Here is a 26,716-nt window from a genome sequence, read left to right on the forward strand (position 1 = left end):
AGGTACATCAGGGCAGGTTGAGCATAATATAAATGGGTTTGATCTGTCTGTTTTGATTGGGAGACGAGTCTTTTTAACCTGCAGAAACAGCTCCAGAAACAATGTAATCACAGTTTACATGGTTAGCTCCCTTAGCTTTCTTTTAGAAAAATCTCCGTATATCCAGATCTGTTTTAACGTCAGCTGCTCCGACTAGCTGCCTGAACTCACAGCGAGGGCGGGGCTTCCCCAAACTGACCCTCCTCTGCTCTCCGCAAAACCAGCAAGCTGATTGGCTGTTTCCCCTAAAAGGCGGGACTTTCTCCTTGAACTGGCACCATGATTGGTATTAAGAGATTTAATAATCTCTCATTTATACGGTTATTTATTTATTTTTTATAATACGGAAAATTTAAGGGAAAATACTATTACGGGGGGCAGCGGGAAAGAGGGGTAAAATACGGTAGTTTCCCGGCCAAAACGGGAGACTTGACAGGTATGTCAAAAGGACGAGGTCCCACCGAGATTTGAACTCGGATCGCTGGATTCAAAGTCCAGAGTGCTAACCATTACACCATGGGACCGCGCGCACACGCAGTGCTTGCAAAGTGTTGGTAATGTATCTAATGCTGGTGCTGCTTCTTTGTGTCTGATTTCTAAACTTTGCGTAGGTTTTTGTTTTCTTCTTATACCAGTATAAAAAGCGGGTGCGTGAATAAGGGAATAAAAACTTATTTATTATAGCACGACTGGCCCGTCATCGCGAAGCAACAACCACCAACTTCTAGTCTCCGGTTCACTATTATAACTTTCTGTATAGCTATAACATTAACTAGCTTAGTTTAGCAATCCAGATAACAACAGCTAAAGCTAGCTAACTAGCTAAGCTTACTGTCGTCCATTTGCGAGTTTCCATAGAGCCTGGACCAGAGCCATTTTCTGGTGCAAAGATTATGCAATTTGTCATTACACGCCGTCAGTGTCCTCTAATGGTTTACATCGTATCGTGATGTTTATCGTGCTATCGTATTACTCACTGCTAGCTAGCTAGCTAGCTAAAATATATATATATTGTTAAAGGTAGCATAACAGATTTAGCCACGCTAGCTAGCTAATGCTATTGCTACCATAACCAATTTAGCCAAACTAGGCTAGCTCATATTATAGCTAGCATAACAGAGCTAGCTAATACTAGCCCCAAAAAGCTAGCTAATGTTATAGCTAGCATAACAGATTTACCCACGCTATGCTAGCTAATGTTATAGCTAGCGTAGCAGATTTAGCCACGCTATGCTAGCTAATGGTATATCTAGCATAACAGATTTAGCAACGCTAGCCTAACTAATGTTACAGCTAGCACATTGATTAGCATTTTAGAGATTTAGCCACGCTAGGCTAGCTACGCTAAGTTACAATATCAATGAAGCCTGTCAGTCTAGCTAGGATAGCTGTGTTAATATATTAGTATTGATAGAGTTAGCTAGCTAACATGCGTATCTCCAACTACCACGTCGAAACGCATTTTTCAAGTTGATACTGCGTTCTCTAAGGACTTATTGTAGCTATTGTATTGCAGCTAGACCCACACAAAGAGCTAGCTTAGCTAATACCATATCCAACAGCATAGCGTTAGCTAACTACATACACCTAACCCTGGTCTCGCAACTTTGCCCTGCGCTGTGTTTTGCTGACACTGCGGGAAAGGATGGTGTGCTTGCTACTGACGCTCTAGTCATGTTTTTAAAGGCACTTTTAAAAGTTCACCTTCTGAAAGAGCTGTAGCCTTCTCCAATTCCAGTGTCCAAATATTCTATTCTACTCTAAATCTGAAACAGTAATTGGTGCATTGTTCCTTCTTTTAATAGTTCTGCACGGAAACTGAAATGTAAAAAGAGGTAAGCTGATTTGGGGGATTTCTGCTTTAATTGGTATCTCTGGAGAGGCAGGATTATACAGGTTGCACGTGTCGTCTAGTGATTATTGCCGTGACTTTGTGTTTTTAGGCTGATGTGTGATTGAAAAAAGTGATGATGTTTAAAAAGTTAAAAAGTGAATACTCTCACTCTACGTGTGTGTGTGTTAAATGCAGTGTGCATTTTTTATTTGCTAATTTGTCTGTTTAAACGCAGTCAGTCCTTTACTAAAAATGTGAATGCATTCCAATAAAGTAACATAGCTAACAGTTACAGAATATGGAGTGAATCTTTGCACCCAGGTAAATTCACCCCTTTATTGCAAAAAGAAAACAACCAAGTGCGCATGTCAAGCAACGAAGGTGAGAGATTAAAAACGGAAATTGGAAGGAGGCACTGGAAAATACTAAGCAGTATTGGTTATTATTTATGTAGCTATAAAGTTTTAAATATATTCAATAATATAATATCTAGGTGTAATTGAGTAAAAGATACACTGCCCGGCCAAAAAAAGGGTCACACTCTAATTTGTTTGGGCCACCTTTAGCTTTGATTGCAGCACACATTCACTGTGGCATTGTTTCGATAAGCTTCTGCAATGTCAGATTTATTTCAAACCAGTGTTGCATTCATTTTTCACCAAGATCTTGCATTGATAATGGTAGAGTCTGACTGCTGCAAAAAGCCTTCTCCAGCACATCCCAAATATTCTCAATGGGGTTAAGGTCTGGACTCTGTGATGAACAATCCATGTGTGTAAATGATGATCTCATGCTCCCTGAATCACTCTTTCACAATTCCAGCCCCATGATTCCTGACATTGTCATCTTGTAATATGGCCGTGCCATCAGGGAAGAAAAATCCATTGATGGAATAACCTGATCTATATTCAGTATATTCAGTTAGTCAGCTGACCTCATTCTTTCAGCACATACTGTTGCTAAACCCAGGCCTGACCAACCGCAGCAACCCCAGATGATTTGCTTAGTTAAATCCAGGTGGTGACTTTTTTTTGGTCCGGCAGTGTAGGTTCTAGTTGCCAAATTGTGAAAATGAAATCCAGTTTTAACATGCATGCAAGAACCTTGTGTCCCTTATTTTGTTATTTTTCATTTCCACATCATTTGAATCTGGCAGATGTTCTGAAAATGGTGTCAAAATATCATGACATGACAAAACTTGGGACAAACGCTTTTTACATTGACCTCAATAGAAAGGATTTTAGTAATAGTACACTGTTACTTGGGTACAAATAGTAAACACTGTTACATAAAGTACATTGTATATGCATATTGCATAATATAGAAACTGAATTGTTTGTTTATATTGAAAAAATGGGGGAAATAATAAGCATTACATTTACTATTACAGTATTCTAATGATGTCGTGTAGATGTACTCAACTCAAATAGCTTTCTTTGCCTCACTCAGCAGACCAGGGACAGAGCATTTATTAACTGCTGTGGCAAAAATGTACTACTAAATGCTGTAATAATTGCTCATTTTAATATTAAACTATATGTGTTTCACTTGGTTTATACAACATATTTTAGGATAACTGGACATAAATACTATATGGACATAATACTTATTTCTAACAGTCAGGTTCCCTTTAAAAGCACTGTGTGTGTGTGTGCATTCCATGTTTCTGAGGAACAATACGTTTTTTTCTGTGTAAGGTCTTTGAGTGGTCGCTTGTAGATGAGTCTAATTCAGGAAGTCCTTTGTGCTATTTCTGTTCAAAGAAGATCTTTTCAAACAAAAAGGATCCATAAGCGGCATTCTTTTCTGGGAGTGTTTCAAAAAAGCAGATTCAAACATACTTCTGTGACTTCAGCGCAGACTTTCTGTCATGTGTATTTGCAGTAGTGCTTGGCTGTTTATTATAGTAGAAAAGCAGATGTGTTTTTCTGTGGTGCAAACTCAAGACTAATTTAAACCTATTTAGCATATTTTTAATAACTTCCCTTTAATTCTATTTAATCAATTGTTTTAGAGTAATATGATGTTGAGATTGAATTTAGGGTTTTAAAACGTAACTTAATTAATTTACATTTATGGTATCTAATCATACATTTTTTTACGTACTTACAAATACATTCTCACTTAGATACTGTTAAATACTAAAACCAATAAAGATACATAGATACAGCCACTGGCACTACACTAGACTAGCAAGCTCCTCATTATGCCTGATCACATCATTTTCACAAAAATGAAAGAAATTATACACAAGCCTTTAATAAGTGTGTGCTTAGTGGTATTTAATGGGAGAGGTCATCAGACTGTGTTTGAAACCAGAGAGTGTCTTGGTTGTTTGGACAATCCTATAGGAACTTTGTTCTACCATAACTGTCCCAGGAGTATAAAGCCCAGGTATAAAACCCCAATAAAAAAAAATCCATAAAGAAATCATATTTTACTCACCTCGGTGTATCTGATTAAAGATAAGAGCTCATATTTTTGTTAAACGTTAAACAGCACATGATGGGCAGGTGCCAAGTCAATCTGTTTCTTTTGATCCAGCTCTGATTTTCATACTGAATCATGATTAGCTGTCTGACCTTGAACTTTAACCTGGAGTGATGTAGTGTATGTTGTTTTCTCTGCAGTTTCCAGTGTGATCTTCCAGAGGGATCTTCATGGAGGTCATGACCTGTTACAACATGTTCACAACGAGAACATTTTGTAGATAAGAGACATACTAAAAAAAATGGTAAGTCACAAAAGATCATTTTTAAGTAAAGCAACACAGAAATAACAATTTGTTTTTATCATTAAAATGTGTCTGTTAGACCTGTAGCCATAAATGTCCAATCAGAAATGGTGACATGTGGCAGCAGAGTTTGGCACCTCAGTAACACATTTTCAAAAATAAACAGTAGTATCTTTTCTGGACAGCATCCAGTTGAGAATAACTTCAGACTTGATTTTCTAGGTGATTACATCACCTGACTCTCTGTGCCACAGGTCACATTCTTTCCCTTTGGATGTAGGTAATAGGAGACTATATAAAATACAAGCCTTTAATTGAATTTAAATAATCCACATAATTGTTCAGGCAAGAGTGGCAGTGCTCACTTGAGAGTTTTGTGTCACCAGTCACATTCCAGTGTACTGTGTTAGATCACATGTGATTGTATTGTTTCTATATTTAACTCAATGTCGAGCCATGTTAGCCATGTTATTATTGTATTATTACTCACCTTTGGATTTAAAGTCATGATTTAACATCACTGTAAATGAGGGCCACCCTCAGTGGCTTGAGGTTGGTCTATTGAGATTGATTGATAAAGGACACTTTTTGTTAATTTGTTTGTAAATAAAATAAATATTTTAATATTGATTTAAAAACTGTTAACATATGAAACTAAATATACCACTGTTCGGTCATAAAATCTACAGGATACTTTCGCTTGCTAATACAGGGTCTGTACGATTACTAAACATGCAGCAAATTCATTCTGACTTACAGTAAAGATACATTTGAAATTACCTTTGAGGGTAGAGTGGCTTTTCCTCTTGTACAGTTGTGTTATTCACACTGTAGCGAAATGGCCTACATAAATTCAAAACTCAAACACACCACAACTAGGTAACATTACACTTTCAACATGGTAAGGATGCGTATGTACTGTTTCTGCCTTATTACACCCAGTCTGATGCAATGTTTAAGATTATAACAGACTATCAGGCAGTTTCTCAACAAGGATTTAGAGTAGTCTTAGATCATACTGTATTGCTAAAGGCTGAATATAATTGAGTCACACTATATGGACATTTACTTTTCCACATGTATGGTTGGGTATGCATTTATGTCTATGTGCATATTTGCATATATATGTTACACTTTATCCTATATAAAATGTCAGTTGCATCTTGCAATCTATGTATATTTACCTTCCAGTAAAAAAAAACTCCTTTTAAAAGCTGTAGTCTAATATTAGTCTTAATCCCTGCCTGGAAACTGCCCCGATGTGTCCAAATGTTTGTGGACACTTCTGATGAATGTATTCAGCTTTAAGTTGGCCCAACAAATATACACCCACAGCGTATTAGTCGCTGAAGAGAATTACAATCAGAGAAGCTTTATGCCTAGAGAGGTATTTGCAATGTACACCCAAGCAAAACTTTTTTCAGATTTACCAATAATGTACCATTGCAACACTACAGTAATAACCAATAGGACACAAGAAGGTAATGAGCAGGTGTCCCATTATTTCTGTCTGGAAAATTTCAATTAAATTTTATTTCTATAGCGCTTTTTACAAGAAAAGTTGTCACAAAGCAGCTTTTATTGTGCAATTATTGTGGTGACACAGTAAAAAACTCCCTTTAAGAGGAAGAAACCTTGGAAGGAATCAAGACTCAGTCAGAGGAACCCATCCCACTCAAGTTGACCCGCTCAGTACAATCAAATTAATAGAACAAAACAACAGTACAGAGAGATAATCTGAGCTATAGCTAATGTAACAGGTACTAAAATATGAATCTAAAAAATGTGATGGGCACAAACTACAGAGCTATGGCTAATATAGAAACAGATTCCGAGTGTGTTAATGTTGATCAGTAAAATCTTTAGCCCTAGAGAGGTATATACAGGGTTTACACAAAAAATCCCCACTATTGTACCGCCATTCATACCTTTGTCATACCCACTCACCGGTCTAGACAATAGCTCACACACACTGCTGTGGGGGTAGAGATGGAAACGGGTGGATAAACTGAAAGCCACTGCCTTCCCCTCCCCCCCACTCCGCCACAATGCAACTCGTACCATCGTTCGCGGCTCTGCGGCCTCTTCCTCTCATTCCTCCACATCAGCTCTTTTCCTCTTTCTCCCCCACCTCATCCTCTGTCACTCACACCAGCTGAGCAACTCTGCCCTTGGCATAACCCAAACCAAACACCACACATGTATACACAAACATGCACAAAAACACACACATATGCATGCATACTTGCACCCTCCCCCTTCTTCCAAGTGTCACAGGGCTTATGAGACTTCCACTCACGCAATCACACAAGAACACACACTTCTCTTCCTCTCTTCTGCCGTCTCTCCAACACCCACACCCACACCACACAAAGGGTGCTCATTTTAGTCCCTACACTAGTACACTGCATACTTCTGCTGCATTACTGCCCAGGCTGGGGGGACACACCCAAGTGAAACAGACACTGACCCACATCCAGTCGCATTCAGAAAGCAGCCACTTGACCGCACTGGGCTGCTGAACACGTCCTTCATTCATTTTTTTCTTTCCCCCTTAACTGAGTGTATCAGTAAAGAGTAGCTCAGCCATTGCACTAATAGGCAGCTGCACGTGGTCAGCGGACGATGCTGCTGCTGCAGCAGGGCTCATGATTAAACCATGAAAACGACGCTGCTTTTTTCATGGCTTCTCACGCGGACTCGGTTGTTTACCTCTTTGCAGCGTGACGTCATGACACACCCCTTGTGTGTGAGTGAGGGGGGGGGGTGAAGCAGTGTGTGTGTGAGACTCTGTGAGTGAGTGTGTGTGCGCGTATATGTGTGTATGGAATGTGGGAGTTGTCCCCCCACGCGCGTTACAAGCACTGAACCCGACCAAGCAGAGCTCGCGTGGCCGTGGATGTCACACCAACCAAAACAGCGGACGCACGCGCCGTTCGCCCGTTATTGGCGGAGAGCCGCGCGCGCCAGGCGGGGCCTCGTTACACCGAGCCCCCGTCTATTTAGGTCCAAGTTCAACCAACGTTTCTGTTTTTTTCCCTCTCGCAGTCTCCTAACAACCAGCGTGGTGGGTTCAAAGTTTTGTTTTGTTTCGCCAGCTCCCCTCCTCGTCGGCGGAGGAAGAAGCCGTCGTGTGATATCGCTGCTCCGCGCCGCTGAAAGGTAGGTTATGTCGAAACGCGCGATCGGTCGAACGCACGCGGCCCACGGTAGAAAATAGAACCTCGCGCGGGACAGGGGGGTGAGCCGAGCCCCCTGCGAGCCAGCCTGCTGCCGCCGCAACGGGGTTAGCGTGTAGCTTCTTTGGCTGCACCGAGTCGGGGTCCGGGCTCGAGCGAGGAGACAGACCCTCAGGCGATTCGAGCTACCGAGATAGAGAGCGCGCGGGCGGGGGGCGTGTTCATGCCGATCGCGCCTCGGCGTGCTTGCGCGGGAGCTGCTGCCAACTTCTCCGCTTTAAACACACACACACACACAGAAAAAAAAGACTAGAAGGAAAAGGAAGGAGAGAGAAAGACTTGCGGTAGCTTAGCTGGGTAGCTAATCTCTATAACCGCTAACAAGGTTTACAAAGAGCAAAGCAGGAGAAAGTCACGTCGGAAAAGTTACAATCAGGTATGAACCGGTTCACCGTGTGTTACTGAGATTCCTGAGTGAAACGAACCACACTCACTCCTGCACACACACACACACTCACTCCTGCACACGCGCTCGCCGAGGCGAGTGAAAACAAAAGCTGCTAGCGCGAGTCCGCCGCTAACGGTAACGTTAGCTAGCTAACCTAGGTAAAGCTGCTCGAAGCGCGAGCTCTCTCCGAAGCGTGAGCTCGAACGGCTCGAGCCGCGCTGCTCTGCGCTGCGTCGACTACGGTGCTTTATCGCACACAGCTTCCTCTCACGGTCATTTTCTTTCTTTTTGGAAGCTGCTCAGCGAAGCCTCTAACTTTAAGTTGTCCTGGTTGTAGGTTTCACTCGGACTCGGAGGCGTCCATCTCGGCAACGTGGAGAAAGAAAAACTTGGATCAGGCGTCAAGAAAACAAAACGTTAACTAGCGTTAACCAACTCTACCTCAGAGAGGAGAGAGAAAATCACAGTGGAGAAACGGAGGCATGACAAAAACTCAGGTAATAATAATGATGGTGGTGAAAACGTGTGTACGTGTGTTTATGTCTGTAGTTGTGTGTGCATTTGTGTTTGTGCGTTTGAGTGTGTTTGTGTGGTGTTTTAATCTTGTTACGGTTAACTCGGTTTACATCCTTCTGCTAGTCAGCCCACTGCAGCCATTTGCAACTGCGACACGATTTAGAGGCACACTTCGCACGGTGCTGAGTTTACTCACTTTCCTGCTCGCTAACAAACTAAGCTGACTAGCCCGTGGTGAGCACTTTTTTCTGGCTAGAATTCCTAAAAGTGAGTGAATTAAAGATCAAGCAGATCAAGCTCGTTACTTTGCTGTTACTCGCTGTGTACTGATAAGACCCATTCATATTTACGTAAAGGAGTCAGACAGGTTTATGAACTGGTAATGTTTACGAAGGAGATAACTAGTGAGCACGTTTTTTTAAAGTTTAATTAGGTGACATTAGCCCCGAGAACGAGAACACATGAGCTTAGAAAATGTTCTGTAAATTAATCTGTGTAACTTAGTATAATTTTCTGTATTTTTTTCTAAATCACAAATTCATGTCTGCGTTTTAACGCTAATGCACCACTTATTTAACTACAGTAATATGCTTTATTTTCTCAGTTATTTTATTGCACATAGATGGAGATGCGATAGTGTTAACTATATTTTGAACTTCATCTATGGTACACTGTTAGCAAAATCATTTAACACTATGCATAGTACTACAAACATGTTTTTGACCTTTAGAAATAATAGTACATATACAACCTATTTACTGTTTCATTGATTTTGAACTATGCAATAAATACTATTTTATCATTCATGTGCTGTGATTCAATAGTAAAGTCTTGTTTCAATAGCATTTTCTGAAGAACCCACGTTTTCAAGGATGTGAATGAATCTGTTATTACAGTCGGTTTAGCATTGTGTGTTTACAAGAAAATAACAATCCATGTTGATTTTTTATGTGTGAGACAAAAACAAATTTTCGTTGTTTGTCCTTTACCTGAACTGTACATGGTTGTTTAGTTTTGCAATGGAACAATTAAAGTTGTTTAAAATGAATAGAGATGTTCATGTCACCAAAATATATCAGGTACATAGATATCTATTACATTAGCCCTGTAGCCTCTACTGTAGAGCAAAACAACAAAACAAAACAAACTTTAGACACCAGACAAGTATTTGCCATTTCACTGCATTTAAGGGGAAAGGCAAGGTTCTGTGAATTACATTTTTTGTTTTCTAGTTTCTTTAAAACTTTGTAGCACCAAAATCAGACCCTGTGTACCGGACCACACAAGCATATCTTATTGCAATGCCTCCCTGATTCCACGTCTTCGACTCTGTAGCTGTGTGTGCTGTCACCTTATTGTTTGTTATGCTGGGGTAAGGCAATGTAAAATTCAGGGTAAAAGTTTAACACTAATTGTAATACAACCAGTGGCACTGGTTGACTTTTGCGTGTTGGTCTGTGATTTGCTCATTTGCTGTGAAGGAGCATAAGATGAGCCAGCCATGTAACAGGATTAACTGTGATACTCTGGAGAATCCCAAATCTCTCTCTCTCACTCACTCTTTTTTTCTCTCTCCCTCTCTTTCATCTTTGTGTCTTTTTTTCTTTTTTTTATGGAAAAGCACAGTTAATCAGTTCCTCTGAATAGGTTAGCAGGTCAAAGTTTGTTTAAAAAAAAAAAGTTAAAACGGTCTCTTGCTTCGTCTTGCTCTGTCTTGATGACACAGTCCAGGCCCTGTGTTTAGTGTGTTGGTATAACCCTCACTTCCCCTCTTTGGTATGAAAAATGTTATTAAATTGTGTGTTCATTTCATAACCATGATCCTGACGTCTGGCTCTGTATTTGTGTGAATTTGTGCGGACGTGTTTTACTGATGTAGCTCATATGTTTGAATGTGGAATTTGGCCGTAGGTTCTGATTGTTATTGTAGTCATGTTCATTTTGGGAGTTGGAATGTGTGTGTGTATGTATGCAGTTTCTGTAACTCTAGAAAGAAGCTGTGAGGCCTTGACTGTAGCCCTGTACAGAGGCCCATCGAAGGGGAGGCTGGCCGTGTGTATGTGTGTGTATATGTATATGTGTTTGCGTGCAGACCGCTGGGATTGGACACGGGATAGAGGGACCCCCGTACGGAAGTAGGGAAAAGGGAGGAAAGAGGAAGGAGGAGTCACTCACGCTTTTTGGTCATATGTGTTCATGCTCCTGTTATGTACAGCGTGAGTGTGTGTGTGTGAGTGAGTGTGTGTGTGCTGAATTTAGAGAAAGAATCACATTAAACAGCTATTTCTGGCTAAAATAGTCTGTTTAAGTGTTAAGCTTATATAAATATAAATACACTTTAAAATGTATATGTCTAGTGATGTATGTATATGATTTTACAAAAATGTGTGTATGATAGAGAAACATTAAAATTACCTTTCGGTTCCAGCATTGTTTAAATATTTATTTTGTCACCCACTTGTGCAATAATAATAAAGGTGTGACTAATAAATTGTAGCACTGGTCAACATAGACAAATTTTAAGTGTAGCTGCAGTCACTTACAGAGCCAAATGTAAAAATATCAGACCCAATAGTGTAAATCCTTTCCAAATATTCTGTAAATGTAATCATAACACCTACAGTATACAGTTTTAGCCACATACTCATTCAAACAAACCCGCAACACATTACTATTTGTGGGTCAGTAGATCCCTGATTTGATTCCCAGTGATGCCAAAGCAATCTATGGTTGTGAGTCACAGAGATCACAATGGCTACTATTAGATGGTCCTCTTACTCCTACCCTTTACACAGTGCTAATTAGTGCGAGTGTCTGTTAGCTGATATAACAGAACTACCAGTTAGTGTGTACTTATTTAGGCACGTTCAGCAGTTTTGGAAAAGGCAGTTTACTGATTCATGTGACTTTGAGCAGATGCCAGTCTTAACCCTCCCAGCACTGCTTCCATGGTGTGATGGGGAGTTCTAGCTAATGATTATAATTTGAGTGGTAAGGGGACAAAATATTCTAATAAATAGAGAATCCAACAGCATTTGCTGATTCAAGAGTTACTGCAAACTCAGACATCATTGGTTAATTCACGCATTGTTTAAATAGAGAAACTTAACTGAAGAGAGCTGGCAAGACAAAAGATAGGATGACAACACCAGTAATGGTTAAAAAATGATGATGAGTTGGAGTTTGTCATGCAGAGCAAGTAAGATATTTTACAACAATCTACTAAAATGAGTAGCTTGGCTGTCATTGATGAGGATTTTGTGTCTACCTGTAGTTCAATAAAATGAACTTCTATTACAGTGTAGTGTAGTACAGTTATATTACCTGTACTACACTACAGGTAATACATTATTATTATTTTTATTATTTGTATTGTTGCCTCACATAGCCAGTCACTGCCCTTCACATTTCCTCATTTTTAGATTTAAACGCACTTTGAGATAATTACTTGCTGCATGTTAAAGGTGTTTCATTATAAATAAACAAAAAAAAAAAGTCATGCAGTTTTACATGGCAATTTATTTATATTTACCTGCATTAAAGGTTAAACATGGCTTTACCTTCAACTGAAAAGTCAGTTTTGTGCATATACAGAATTTTAATCTGTGGGCAGTGATGATATGTAATCTTTTATTTAAGTGGAGTAAAACCGAAATACAGTTATTGTACTGATAATAAGGGATGTATATAATTATCTTACTTCCTCTGAAGACGTTTCCCTTACCAAGTTTTGGCTGAACTCTGTGACTAAATGTAAACATGCAATCGTGGGATTAATCCACTTTGGAAGAGGCCGCACCACACTGCACACATTAAAATTTGAATGCCTATATCTGCTTATATGTGTTTTGTTTTTTGTGACCTTTCAAAGGAAACCTGACAATTTGATTTAAATTAAAGAGATCCCGGTCATAAATGTGTAGATATCAGATCTTTTATTATTAATCATAAAGTGATTTAGTAAGATCATAATTCTGGACACACCTAACGTTTTAGGACTTAATACTTTTAATTACTTCAAAACTACTAAACAAATACATTACAAACAAATACATTACAAACTATACAAAAACATTTTATAATGCTTGGTAAATTTATTAACAGAATTATATGTGTTTACTGTAGAAATCTCAGTCTGATGTACCTGTTTTAGCAAGTTGCCAAGTTCTTCAGGCCAGATCTAGTAAACATAAATTTTTTTTGAACACATGTAGTTTACTTTAGATAAATAAAATATAAGTGAGAGCAGGTGTGGATTTCCTCTGTTTATTGATGAGAAAAGTTTTTAATTTTTTTTTTAACAGAAAATTAATAATTAAACAGATTTATAATAATTTGTATAATTTGAGCTGTAGCAGTTCTTATTGTAATACTCCAAAAATATATTTTTTATGTAAGATAATATCCTTGTCTATTTTATATTTGATCTATATGAGGAGAGTACGGTAGTTAGGCAGAGTTGATGGACAGCTGTAATATGAGGTGTTGTATGAGGCGTTGTTGTCGGAGATCTTGGATTGTCTCTTCATGTTTGAAGCGTAAGCATATTTTATGATCAGTTCTAGGAAAAAGCCAGACTACTGGTGGAAAACATGTTTTCATAGTGTTATTGAATTGGTCTCTTGTGTGTTTTTGTTTTTGAGAGTGAGAGTCTCAAAGTTTGTGAGTGCATTTGTGTAAGGGTGTGTATTAGTGTGTTCGGGCGGCTGGCTGTGTCTTAGCTGGAGGGTTCGTTTGAGGACATTTTATGTGTGTTCTGGACCTGAACTGACCCAACTGGCTTTAACACACATACAGACGCTGCTTCGGTGTGTGTGTGTGTGTGTGTGCCAGGCACTCGCGCTGGAATCGGAGGTGATCGTGTGGCTGTTATTGTGTGCTGAGGAAGTGCTCAGGACAGCAGGGCTCAGGACTCTGTCTCAGTGTCTCCTCTTGTTTCAGTGTTTTATGGGTCTTCTGACGATTCTTCAAATGTTTTTAAGTGTGTGTGTGTGAATGTGTGTGTATATGTGTGTTCCTATGCAATCACTATGCCACTGCTGACGCTCTTTTAGCTGTGGGCCTGTCGGTGTCTGTGCTCGTAGATAATGAGCTCTAAAATCCCTTAAAGTGCGTTTCTCCCTCCCTCTCAGATCTCATATCTTAGAGTGTATAACAGAAACAAATCTTTACAGGAAGCCAAACAAATAAGGTTACAGTAAATGAGCAAGGATTTTGCATTGATTCTAGGCATTTGATACCAATGACGGTCAGCTCTATAATAATTTAGTAACACATTTTATCAAAATAAATAAAATGTAATAAAACAAACAGATTGTTTTTATTCGGACTGAACTAGCTGGTGAAACTGCTTCTCAGGATTTCTTGTATCTTTCTACTGTTATTCTACCACTCAGTGTATGAGAACACTGTGTTCAGTTGGTTGTTTTTGTGTTTCTTTTGTATCTGTAATGATTTGCTGTTCTTCTGTTGTGTATATATTTATATATATGTGTGTGTGAGTAGAAGCCAAAAAACTAAACACCAAGTAAATGCATTAAAAAAAGAAAAGAAAAGAAAAAACAAAAAAAAATTATATATATATATATATATATTCCATGTATTATAAAAAAAAACATTCTGAATTGGTTAACATTTAGTCTTAATTATTTATCTGCCTAGAGATTTGATTAGGCTTTTTGAATGTTTTGAATGTATTCTTTTTTAACTTCACTCCATTTTATAGACACTTTTCTGTCTCCATAGTTCAACATTTCTGGCAAAATATGTACAGTTTTTCATAATGTGAAACCATGAAAGGTGCACAAAAATATCCCTTAATCTGGTTTTATACTTGTTATGTAACTGCAATGTAATAGAAAGTACTGATTTTAATGAAAACATTAATGAGCTTTTCTCAAGCAACTAGAAGTAACCAGCTATATATGAAAGCTTTTGTAACATTTTGATAAATTTTATTTTACTGTTTCCATCCAAACTCAAGCAAAGAAAGCTCTGCTGACAGACTCTTTTGCTATTGGTAGCATTCGTGTGGCTAGAGAGGCAAAAGTGTCAAAGTGAAAGTGAAGGAATAAATGTGAATGCGCTTGTGCGTCAGCGTAGTACAGAATGTACTCTTTGTATGTTTTGGTGTTTTCTCACTACATGTTACACTGTACTAGACATGGTTGCACACAGGGTTTGTTATGGTATATGTGAACATATTTTAAAATAGTTTCATTTTTTAACTTTTAACTTTTATGTCAGCTTGTGAAAAATACACATATATGGAAAATAAGATTACACAAGGACAACACTAAAGGCTGTGTCACTCAGAATGGGGTCAAAGTCCTGAAACAGGCTGAACACTCCCAGCATGCCATGGCCTACTTTCATGCTAGCGCTGCAGCTCAGTCAGTTAAGTGGTTAACTCAGCACAATCTTTAAGGAACACAGTGATTATACATTTAGAAGTGAGTCATGCTGTCCAAACATGTCCTGAAATGTTCCCATTTGTCTTAAGAGATCTCAGATGTTTGTGTTGAAGTTGGTTTGTCGGAAACAGGTTAAATAGAATAATCAGCTCTCTTCAAGCACATTACTTTGATATTGTTGCAGATACTACAAGACATCATGTGCCTATCTAATGTAATCTAGTATCTGTAAGAACACAGAGTAACACATTCTTCCTGTGGTTACACACAGAGATACATTTCTGCAGTGCAATTCAATTGGTACACATTGTGCTCCTACATTTCACATATTGGTACTCTAAGGAATGCTTTCAGTGGTGTTTTTGTGTGTGTGTGTAAATACTGACCTGCAAATGATTTGACCAAATAATTTACATCTGTTAAATCATGTGAGTGCCTTGACCTTTTAAGACACTCCCAGGAAATCTATCAGAAACATTTGAGGCTGGTCAGGATACTCACAGCAGACAAGAAGAATTGCAGTGATTTTGTTCGGCTGCGTATTTACATATTAGAGCTGTGTCAGCTTCCGTTGTCTCAGTAGCCTGTTGCCAAAGCCAGTACTGTGATAACAAATAACAAATGGGGAATTGTGCAGCACTGCTTCATGCTATTTTTGTAAAGCAAGCCAGCTTGAGCTATAATTAAACATGCATAAAAAACATTTAATCATAAACCAAAACAACACTTCTAAAATATTTTTTAACTATAACATTTTAAAATAGTGGTTTCATAGCAGGTTGTTTTCTCTCCAGATTTACAATAACAAAAACGATGATATGATGCAGTACTGAAAAACACTTTATTACTTTATTCATTTGTTAAATATACTTTTGTAACAAAAGTTATGTTTATAACAGTTTAAACATTGAGTAAAAACAGAAATCTATGTAAACTTTTATCTTTTCTGTAAAAGATAGTAGCTTACAAAGATATACGTTTGTGTAGAATGTAATAAGTGCAGAATACTTATTTATTTATATTGTGCACATAAACAATTGTACAAATTAATATTCTTAAAACTTAAGAGTAAACAACAAAACAAATTAAACATCCAGCTTTCATGCCAGAATGCCGCTTTTATCACAATATTTATTTATTTATTTATTTTAATGTGATTAATTTTGTTTGTCTCAAATTATGATGAAACTGTTGTCATGATACAATGTGGCACTTCCTTAATTTGTACCTATTTACACATTCAATGTCATGCTTGTTAAGTTTTTAGTGTGGCTCATTATTTTCACATTGGTTAATTCTTTAAAAAAAAATGTGAGTACATCATAACACCAATTGTTAAACTTTCCAGATATAAACCAGTACCTACACATTATTAAACAAAACATATAGGCTCAAACTTTGTTCCCACCAAACTCAATTGTACTTTTATTTACACTCTGTGCAGTTCAATCTCTTCTAGCCATTCAATTTCATCACTTTTTCATCCTCTAAGTAGATAAATGAATAATGCCAAAGTCTGCTTTGTGTTGGTGTGTGTATATCACTTTGGACCATAATAGGTTAGTTTATTATTTAAGAGTTTTCTCTACAGGCTGTTGAAAGTGTGGGTCAATCAGTCAGGAGCCAGTATAATCAAACCAAATTACTTTTCTTCTGATTGATGTGTGTGTGTGTGTTTGTGTGTGTGTGTGTAGGTGATTTCTTTTTGGCACATGCTATTTGCACCCGGGTGTATGCAGCAGTGTGTGCTATTTGCACCCGGGTGTACATAGCAGTGTGTGCTATTTGCACCCGGGTGTACATAGCAGTGTAACCCTAGCTAAATTAATCAGAATAAGCAACAAAATACAAAACTTTTTACTTAATAACTAAGATAAGGTTAGATACAAGTTACCTAACTGCCTCAAACTTTAATTCAATCAAATAACTTAAACTGAGATCCACCAAAACACTAGCTTAGTTTATTCGTTTTCAGTCAACAGTGTTCGATAGATAATAATTCTCACACTCTGTCTTAAAAATTTATCTTAAAATGTAGAGTTAAATTGAGTGATGGGCCTTTTATACATAAATAATAACCAAATTCTGCTTACCATTTCCTATGGTCTCCGTTTCCCCATCTGTGAATTTGCGCCTTTTCGCTCCCTCGCATTGAGTTCTCTTTCTTTTTTTTTTTAATTAAGGGGTGAAAATAGCCTTGCTGTGTGGCACGTGCTATTTGCACCCGGGTGCAAATAGACACTCCGTTTCTTTTTTTCCTGGGCATTTGTATATGCATGGATGCAAGGCAGTTGTGTGTGTGTGTGTGTGTGTGTGTGTGTGTGTGTGTGTGTGGTGTTTTACAGTAGCACTTCTATAGGGTCGCTGTATAAGGGACACTATGGGGCACTCAGCGTGTGTTCCGGAAAACTCACTGTTTGTTCTAAAACCCACCCTCTTTCCCCCCCCCCCCCCCCTTATGAAAGTTGGAATTTCCTCAGAACCTGGAATTCTTTGTGAAAACAGGAATGCTGTGACATCATTCCCTGCACTGCAGAGTGTTTATTTAGCCAGCGCTATTCCTGTTTGCACGTGGAGTGTCGTTGAGTCCCCAGCGCTTTCACAGACTGGACTGCAGCTCTCTTATTGCACAGGCGGGGCGCTGAGCTACTCTGTGCCATTCTGTGAGATATTACACTGTTATAACTGAGGTTGTGACTCTGCTTTCTGCTGCTTTGTTGAATGACTGAATGTGTGATAGTATGGGATTATCAAGGAAACTCATTTTGTTGGTATGTTGTTTAGTTGGGTGATGAGGGTCACAAGTGAAGAGGTAGTGTGTACCATTAGGACTGATCAGTATGTTCAGTAGAACATCCACAGTCGTTTAGTATTCAGACAACAGACCAAAGGGTGACTGATTACCATAAAATAACAATTATTAAAGCAGAATTAATTTGAATACCTGCTGTAAAATAATATAATGAACAAGTGAACACTTAAACAATGTCATGCAAAATAGCACAGCCATCACTCTGTTTCTTAGCGTACTAGTCTATGTTGTAAAATATTCTCATCAATATTCACATTTGTCTGTTGATGTCTGTTTTCAGTGTGCATACATTAGCACTGCTTATGTAAAATATCTCTTTTTTTCTGTTGGATGTTTTCTCAGTTTACTGACTGTTGGCCCTGTTGGTGTATCTCAGTTCAGATGATTTATGGTTCTATTAAAGCATTTTTAATTATTCAACACTGTGCTAGAGCACGTCAGTTATGATTTGTGGTTTTGTTATGATATTGGTCAATGTAAAAGAACAGGGGGATTTCCAGCTGCTTTACCCATTACATACAGTCAATTTCTCCATCAGCTCCTCCCCCTCAGTCTGGACCTCAGTAAATCAGTAAACCCACTGCTTACTATACGTCAGGAACTGACTCTCCCTTTTTCTCATTTCTCTCTCTCTCTCTTTTTCTGTCGCTCTATCTTTTTCTTCCTCTTGTTTTGTTTCTGTCTCTTTAGTGATGGAGTCTACAGTTAGTACATCCACGCAGGTGCTTGATGAATTTGACCGCAATGTTCCACGGATATGTGGTGTATGTGGAGACAAAGCTACTGGCTTCCATTTTAATGCTATGACCTGTGAGGGCTGCAAGGGTTTCTTCAGGTACAAACACACACGCACGCTCACACACATATACACATTTAACCTTTAAACTCACGGGTGTTACACCAACCATTCGTACATACCTCAGGCTGCTGGTGACCTGACATTATCAAACATGAATCAATTCACAGACTGCCAGGACTATGTCAAAAAATTTTCACAGTTACAAATGAATGAGAAAAATGTAAATGTGATCACAGGTCTATGTCAACATGGGGTGTGCGTTTTTAGAGCTGATTTTTATTCTTCCAGGCTTGCAGTATACAGTGAGAATTAGACAGATTATTATGAATATGTGTTGTTTATCTATGCTAGGCGCAGCATGAAGAGGAAGGCCTCCTTTACATGCCCATTTAACGGAAACTGCAGTATTACTAAGGACAACCGCCGCCACTGCCAGGCCTGCAGACTTAAACGCTGTTTGGATATTGGCATGATGAAGGAGTGTGAGTAATTACACATTTCAAGACTTTGAAGACCAGTCTCTCACACACCAGCCGGGAAATTCTCGGTGGCGTTGGCGTTGTGATTATTTTACTGTGCTGTTTTATTCCAGTTTTGACTTCCGTGACCTTTTACACTTGATAATTTTGAGATCTCTCTCTGGCAGTTATCCTGACTGATGAGGAGGTGCAGAGGAAGAAGGATCTTATCCAGAGGAGGAAGGATGAGGAGGCGCAGAGGGAGGCGCAAAAACCCCGCCTGTCTGATGAGCACCACAGGATCATCAGTCTGCTGGTGGAGGCTCATCACAAAACCTACGATGACTCTTACTCTGATTTCTCCCGCTTCCGTGTAAATTCTTCTTCCACCTTTTTCTGTTTGCTGATATTGATTGATAGGGATTTCCTGCTCTAAAGCCCCTGGGATCACATTTTGATAATATTAGTATATTATATAAGTATTGTATATTTTTATAATACTTAACTTAAAAGAAAACAAAAGCAGAAAAATTATAATACATCCCGACAAATTGCCAGAATGCACTTACCAGACAGCCTTAAGCCTTAAGACAGATAAGTTCCATTTTTTTTTTAGCTTTTACTTAATAGGCTAACGAGCAGATCAGACAAAAAAAAGTGTTGTTTTTTAATCAAGAAAGTATGTGTTTCGGATTAACTTTGTGGGTGATACCCTGAAGAGGGTAGACTATTATCCAATTTCCTGTTCAGTGGGCATCCAGGCATTGCTGACATAAGTGATACTGAATACACAAATGCTTACTTTAGCTGACTTGGTTGCTCAGACTTGAAGAGAGGGTGGAGCCATAGCCATTCTACATAGAAAAAAGCAATACTGGTTAAAAAAAAAAAAAAAGCGCACATTTATTAGACTTTGGGTAGATGTTCATAAGACATACTATGGACGTTTATAAAGGGGGCCCTTAGGATCCAGATTTCAGGAATTAGAAAGAAAACTCTGATTTAGTTTCCCAGGGGCTTTAACCTGATACATTATTTAATATATTATAAAAAATTATTAATAGTGTGTACTGAGTAATGAAACATACTAATAAGGGGTAATGGCTAATTTATTTATAATTGTGTGTTTGGGTCTGTATTTTTCTCTGTGTATGTATGATGTTTATGGATGTTTACGCATGTGTGCACTGCAGCCTCCTGTGAGAGAAGGTCCTGTGACACGCAGTGCCAGTCGAGCAGCTTCTCTACACTCACTGTCAGATGCTTCCTCCGACTCCTTCAGCCACTCTCCTGGTAACAGACACACACATACACACCATAAGTTTTTGTGTTTGCTACAGTAGAAATTATTGTCTGTACCTTATCTCTTGATTCCCTTAGTGAGAAAGTACAGATCACACAGACATTGTGATTTTATGGTATTCATTAAAGTCATATCAGCTTTTATCAAAATTCGTTACACTCATTTCAAAACTAGTGTGCTAAACGTGTGTCAGAACTGTTAGTCCCGTGATTCGTCAGAATATGTGTTCAGATAAGATCTAGGTGTGTTTATCTGTTGCCCTCAATGAGGCTTTAGGAGATTGAAATCTAAGCAAATCAGAAATACCACAAAGTACACGTTGGGCAGCTAGTTTTCCGGTATAAAGTTTCCTTTGCAAATGCTGTTCTCATAGTGCTGGTCTAGAGAAAAAAACTTGCAAAGTGGGGGTGGCTAGCACAAGAACTTGTTTTCATCTTTTACTGCATATTACAAATATATCAACATACATAAGCACAAGCACGTCACTTTCAGCATGTTTGTGTCTCTCTCTTAATTGGGTAGAGTACCTTTTCCTTGTACAGGGTGAACTCCTTCCATCAGAACAGGCTTGACTTAACAAGAAAAACACTCTAATGAACAACAGATTATTCACACACACATCCACATACACACACCTACTCGAGCCCTGTGTAACGCGGGTTGTTTTCCCGGCTCTAGTCAGTTCACTGCACCTAGCCTGTTGTTATTTTTTTTTCCCTCTGACTCATTCTACATTTCATTCTACATCATTAGAAACTTCCATCACCATCAATGAACAACAGTGCAATAAATGAATATATTTCCGTGCCTTTACTAAATGAATAAAACATTAATTACTCTCATTCTCTCTCGCTCTCTCTCTCTCTCGCTCTCTCTCTGTTTACGTTGCTCAAGACATGGATATGTGGGTTGGAAAGTGTTGAAGGACAGCCTTTTTGACTTTGTGCCAAAATATGTAGCCACTCAGAGTAAATATGCGTGCGTATATGGTATCTTTTATCAGTCAAGGCAAATTTGCTCTTAACTAATGATACAAAATGTAATGGAGTTAGTGACTCAATCCTTAAGACGTTCACATTATAACATGTTTTATTCCATTTAAAGTCTGTTGCTATACCGAAGTCATGCATTATATATATTATGTTTATTAGTGTAGGGGATTTGTTAATGATTTCTCTCTCTCTTTCTCCGTCTGCAGAGTCTGGTGACAGTAAGATGAATCTCAGTAACCTGTTGATGATGTATCAGGAGCAGGGCTCCGGCAGCCCAGAGTCTCCCGAGGACAACAGCTCCCGCCTCTCCATGCTGCCTCACCTGGCTGACCTGGTCAGCTACAGCATCCAGAAGGTTATCGGCTTTGCCAAGATGATCCCTGGATTTAGGTACAACTGTGTGTGTATGTGTGCACGCAGATTAATGTTGTATATAGGCGAATACTGAGTCAAAAAATACATTTTTTACATTTTCCTTAAATTTCACATCTGTTTAAAAATGTATGGTCATCGGTAGCTCTTTTTTCATTCTGAATACATCAAGAATTTCTGAAGTTTTTTTCTCAGTTAATTTTTATGCAGTATTAAAATATTAGAGTTGTTTTATTTGTTTATCTGCAAAAAAATTCAGACATTTGAATGATGACAACATGCTTTTTCTTACATATAATGTTCTCAAGCTTTAGCATTAAAAAGAAACCATAGTGCTCTAGCTTATAGTTAGTCTTGTTCTCCTGGAATGTGAAAGCATTGTGTTTTCAAACTAAGCTTAAAACCAGTCCAACCTGGCTTTGTTATGGGTTTGTACATTTTAGTGTACGAGAAGAAGTAAGACACTAACCTACAATTGTAAAACATACATACCCCTAAGTTAAAATACCCAAATTGTGTCAAAAGCATCATTATTTTGTGTGGCCACCATTATTTTCCAGACTTAACGTTCTTGGGCATGTTACTACAATTTACTACAGCTTCACAGGTTGCCACTCCTCCATAATGACATCTTGGAGCTGGTGAATATAGAGACATTGTGTTCTTCCACCATCTGGAGCAGAGGGGATCATGCTTTGCTTCAGAATGTCGCACTAAATGTTGGCATTTATGGTACCATCAATGAACTGTACTGTACTGTTGCTGTATCCCACAGCCAACAGCCCTTATGCAGTCCAATTCTTTTTTTTTTTTAGATCCCCAGAGAGTTATTTGCCATTCACACCTTAGAAATTATAACACTAATGATTCACATGACACCAGTGAGAAAATAGCTAATTGGGCAGAATATGGCTATTTTCACTTAGGGGTGTACTCACTTTTTGGCCATCGATTTAGACATTAATGTCTGTGTGTTGAGACACAGCTAATTTACACTGTTATACAAGCTGTATGCTGACTTCTTTACATTGTATTAAAGTGTGCTATCTTTAGTAAAAATATATAATACAATATTTTCAAAAATGTGAGGGGTTTAGACACTTCTGGGAGATACTGTATACCATGCAAATTAATTTAATTTCCTCAGAGAAAATGAAAGAACAATGTCTCTAAGTGTGACTGCCTGCATATTTTTGTGTTTACTTGTGGTTTATTTCGTGAGTTAGCGTGTCCTTGCACATTTGCACATTCATTAGGAAACTCATGTTGTCATGGCAGCAAGGGAAAAAGAGTGAGAGAGAGAGAAAAATGGAGAGGCATTTTACAAAACTGTTTCTGTCTTTGAGTGCAATATAGACTAAACTTCATAAAATACAGTGATGTGTGTGTTCATTGCAGGGAGCTAAGTGCAGAGGATCAGATAGCTCTGCTGAAGTCCAGTGCTATTGAAGTGATCATGCTGAGGTCAAACCAGTCCTTCAGCCTGGAGGATATGAGCTGGAGCTGTGGAGGGCCAGAGTTTAAGTACTGTGTCAATGATGTCACTAAAGGTACATAAACACACAGGAACACCAACATACAAAGGGGTTTAAATTGTAACATTCACAGAATTCATTTAGCAATGAAATTGTTGGTTTAACACCGGAAAATGTGATGTGTATATACTGTTTATGCCTTCATTTAACTCCACAAGTAACCTTAACCTAAAAAAGAAATTTCCTCCATTAGCAAAATGTACCTCTCAAAATGTTCATGTTTTTCCTGTATACCATTTATATACATTTTCAAAACTCTTAATTCACTTAACACAATATGTGTCTCTTGTGGGCTATTCCATTGATACAATTTATGTTGTTAAACATGCTTACATTTTATTAACAAAAAAGATTGTAAACTAACAGAATTCTGGGTCTTTCTTATCTTATTTACAGTTTCTTGAAAACAGCATGCCAAAATTAAATACCTAATCTTCCAAACATTAAATGCAGTATGAAACAGGCTACTTCTGCAGCAGTTGCAGGTGTAAAGCTATTAAAAGTGATACACAAGTTTCAATGTACAGATCATTAATAATAAATCAAAGGCTATTATGATTTATCATAAGAGTATGTTAATGCTTTACCTAGAGTTCAGAAAAAGTATCTAAAGTATCTCTTTTAAAAGCATACACATGTACAAACAAAGGATGCATACATACATACATATGTACATATGTACAGATGCATTCCAGTCTGAATGTTGTCTTAGACACAGTATTTTCCATATGCCTGATGAAATAAACCCTTTTGTGTGTGTGTGTGTGTGTGTGTGTGTGTGTATGTACGTTTCTATGCGTGTGGGTGTATAGCTGGACACACCCTGGAGTTGCTGGAGCCTCTGGTGAAGTTTCAGGTTGGCTTGAAGAAGCTGAATCTGCATGAAGAAGAGCATGTTCTGCTGATGGCTATCTGCCTGCTCTCCCCTGGTGCGTTCCTAACTAGTGCTGCTTATTGGTATATCTGGCCACACAAACAATCTATTTGTGCTCCATTCGCAAAGATTCTTCTAGCTAATGCTGTGTTGAAATTTGGACATGTTTAAAATAATGTTTTCACAAGAGTATTTGAGTAAACAAAAACATAGAGCGCAATGCATTTATTAAAATATATACATATGCGATGTCTTTATAAATATGCAGAAAGTCTGGAAACCCTTAAGTTTAGATCTTTCTCTTTTATTTTTCGAACATGGAAACACCTGTAATACAAGAGAACTGCAGAAATATCCCAACATTTGTTGTGAGTTTCTAAAAAAGTTGAGCCCTTAAGCCCTTGAGATGCGTACTTCAGACATTGATTCCCTGTCTGTTGACTCACTTAGGAATGGGACACTGCTTAACACCCATTTGCCCTGGTTTTATTAGCAGACATTCTGTTAGCAACCTATTTGACAAACATTCTCTTGCTTACTACCCTAAGGTAGATTCATTTAAAGTTTCCCATATGTAAAAAGATTTTACTGTGTTCATAACTTTTATAACGTCTAACTTATATCTATATATCTTATATCTTGTATCTATTATAGTTTTTTTTACTCCAAAACCATTTTTAATAACTAATTAACTTTTAATAAAAAAGAATATACAATCATATTGTCTATATAAATAAATAATGCTGCAATAAAATAAAACCAGTATTTTATGGTAATTCATGGTATTAGGCAGGGGTGTGACGAGATCTCGTGGCACAAGATATCGCGAGATTAAAGCGTGACTATATTTCTCGTCAGGCCCAGTAGCGATAGCGATAGAACGTGGCGGCTGAGCATTGAGAGCAGCTCTCAGCAGAAGAGGAAAATTCAGGCATTTGTATAGAATATGCTTCTGCTACTTTTAAGTTGTATGTCTGGCTGCATTTTGGCTTTTCAGTGGAAACAATAAACGGTAACAGAGTGACCAACAAGACACAAACCATATGTAAATACTGTAAGTAAATCCTACATGTGACTGTTTCATAGGCACTTGTACTAATCCCTTAGCTCTGTACTGTATTTAAAAAAATGTTCTGCTCTGTTTGCACTTTATGCATAGTCTTAATATGACTGATTATGGTAAATTATAAGAGATTTAGGAGAAAAAAACACAAACCATAGTCTTAATATGACTGGTTGTGGTTTGCACTTATTGTTTGCACCTAGACCTAGAAAAGTTTTATTTTTATTTTTTATTCTTATTTCTTTTTCTTATAGAATCAATGTGTGAGAGAAACCAGTCTGTTAAGTGTGCGTTATATGATTTTGTCAAATAAAACTAGTTAAAAAAATATAAAAATAGTTTTCAAGACATTTTTAATTTTTGACGTTTTCTTTAAACTTTATTTTTAAATCTCGTCTCATTCTCGTGAACCCAATATTGTGTCTCGTCTCGTGATATTAGTGCCTCGTCACACCCCTAGTATTAGGAGTTACACAGAGTTACACAATGGAGAAATATTGGGTATATTTACGGTGTAATAATTAAAAAACTTAAGTGTGTGTACAAACAGTTAAGAGATTCTAAATAAGTACACTTACTGAATGTCGTCATGTATGGAAGTCACAGAAGATTTTCTTGAAAAGAGTGAGAACCTTGTACTTAGTTTCTGTTTGTTTCAATGTCAGTTTATACTGTACACCTTATGTACAACTGAGAAGATATTGAGTAACTTGGAGAAACCTCAGCATGCTGTAGTTCTCAGTAGTAGGTCAGCAAGGCAGCAACATTAAAAACAGCTTAAGCTAGTGAACTGTATTCCTTTATACTTTTAAATCAGTAAGATAAGAACGTAATGCTCTGTTGTGAGCAGGTAACTAAGCTGTTGTGCATCTGCTGTTACAGATCGCCCTGGCGTGCAGGATCATGCACGCGTGGAGGCTCTTCAGGACCAACTGTCAGAGATCCTGCAGTCATACATCCGTGTGCACCACTCCGGCGGCCGTCTGCTCTACGCAAAAATGATCCAGAAGCTGGCAGACCTGCGCAGCCTGAACGAGGAGCACTCCAAGCAGTATCGCTCACTCTCCTTCCAACCGGAGCACAGCATGCAGCTCACACCCCTCGTGCTAGAGGTGTTCGGAGGCCAGGTCACCTAGCTACAGCCCCAACTGGCTCACAGGTCATGGGGGGGTCAATAGGCGTGACCCGAAGTGGGTAGTGTTGGAGAAGGTGTGAATGTATGGACAATCACCCTGAGAAACACACAGAGAGTGTGTGAGGGTAGGGTGTGTGTGTGTGTGAGAGAGAGTAAATGAGTGAGAGAGAGTGTGTTTTATCATTTACAGCCACATTAGTTACTGTGGTA

The 26,716-nt window shown here is 38.3% G+C and overlaps 1 protein-coding gene and 1 non-coding gene across 5 annotated transcripts; one reads left to right on the forward strand and one right to left on the reverse strand.

Moving 5' to 3' along the window:
* Nucleotides 1-491: 491 nt before the first annotated feature.
* On the reverse strand, nt 492-563 carry trnaq-uug (transfer RNA glutamine (anticodon UUG)). The gene has a single exon. It is a non-coding gene; the product is annotated as a tRNA-Gln (tRNA).
* On the forward strand, nt 508-26,659 carry vdrb (vitamin D receptor b). Of its 4 annotated transcripts, none has more exons than XM_049479117.1 (11): nt 508-593; nt 4,504-4,607; nt 8,572-8,731; nt 18,666-18,810; nt 19,126-19,256; nt 19,421-19,605; nt 20,426-20,525; nt 21,734-21,917; nt 23,298-23,449; nt 24,247-24,363; nt 26,254-26,659. In XM_049479117.1, the coding sequence occupies exons 4-11, from the start codon at nt 18,668-18,670 to the stop codon at nt 26,505-26,507; spliced, it is 1,266 nt and encodes a 421-aa protein (XP_049335074.1). In that variant the 5' UTR covers nt 508-593; nt 4,504-4,607; nt 8,572-8,731; nt 18,666-18,667; the 3' UTR covers nt 26,508-26,659. The 4 variants fall into 4 exon arrangements, with proteins under 4 accessions (XP_049335074.1, XP_049335073.1, XP_049335072.1 ...); XM_049479116.1 differs by lacking the exon at nt 508-593 and adding an exon at nt 1,426-1,874; XM_049479115.1 differs by lacking the exons at nt 508-593; nt 4,504-4,607 and adding an exon at nt 7,398-7,769.
* The last annotated feature ends 57 nt before the right edge of the window (nt 26,660-26,716 follow it).

Source organism: Astyanax mexicanus, chromosome 5 (assembly GCF_023375975.1).
Source record: "Astyanax mexicanus isolate ESR-SI-001 chromosome 5, AstMex3_surface, whole genome shotgun sequence".
NCBI classification, from domain to species: domain Eukaryota; kingdom Metazoa; phylum Chordata; class Actinopteri; order Characiformes; family Acestrorhamphidae; genus Astyanax; species Astyanax mexicanus.

Bases quoted from the DNA above. Each gene is read 5' to 3' on its own strand.
- vdrb (XM_049479117.1), top strand. From the start codon at position 18,668: ATGGAGTCTACAGTTAGTACATCCACGCAGGTGCTTGATGAATTTGAC. The intron at 19,606-20,425 runs GTAAATTCTTCT...TGTGCACTGCAG, and splicing joins CTGATTTCTCCCGCTTCCGT to CCTCCTGTGAGAGAAGGTCC. The intron at 24,364-26,253 runs GTGCGTTCCTAA...CTGCTGTTACAG, and splicing joins TATCTGCCTGCTCTCCCCTG to ATCGCCCTGGCGTGCAGGAT.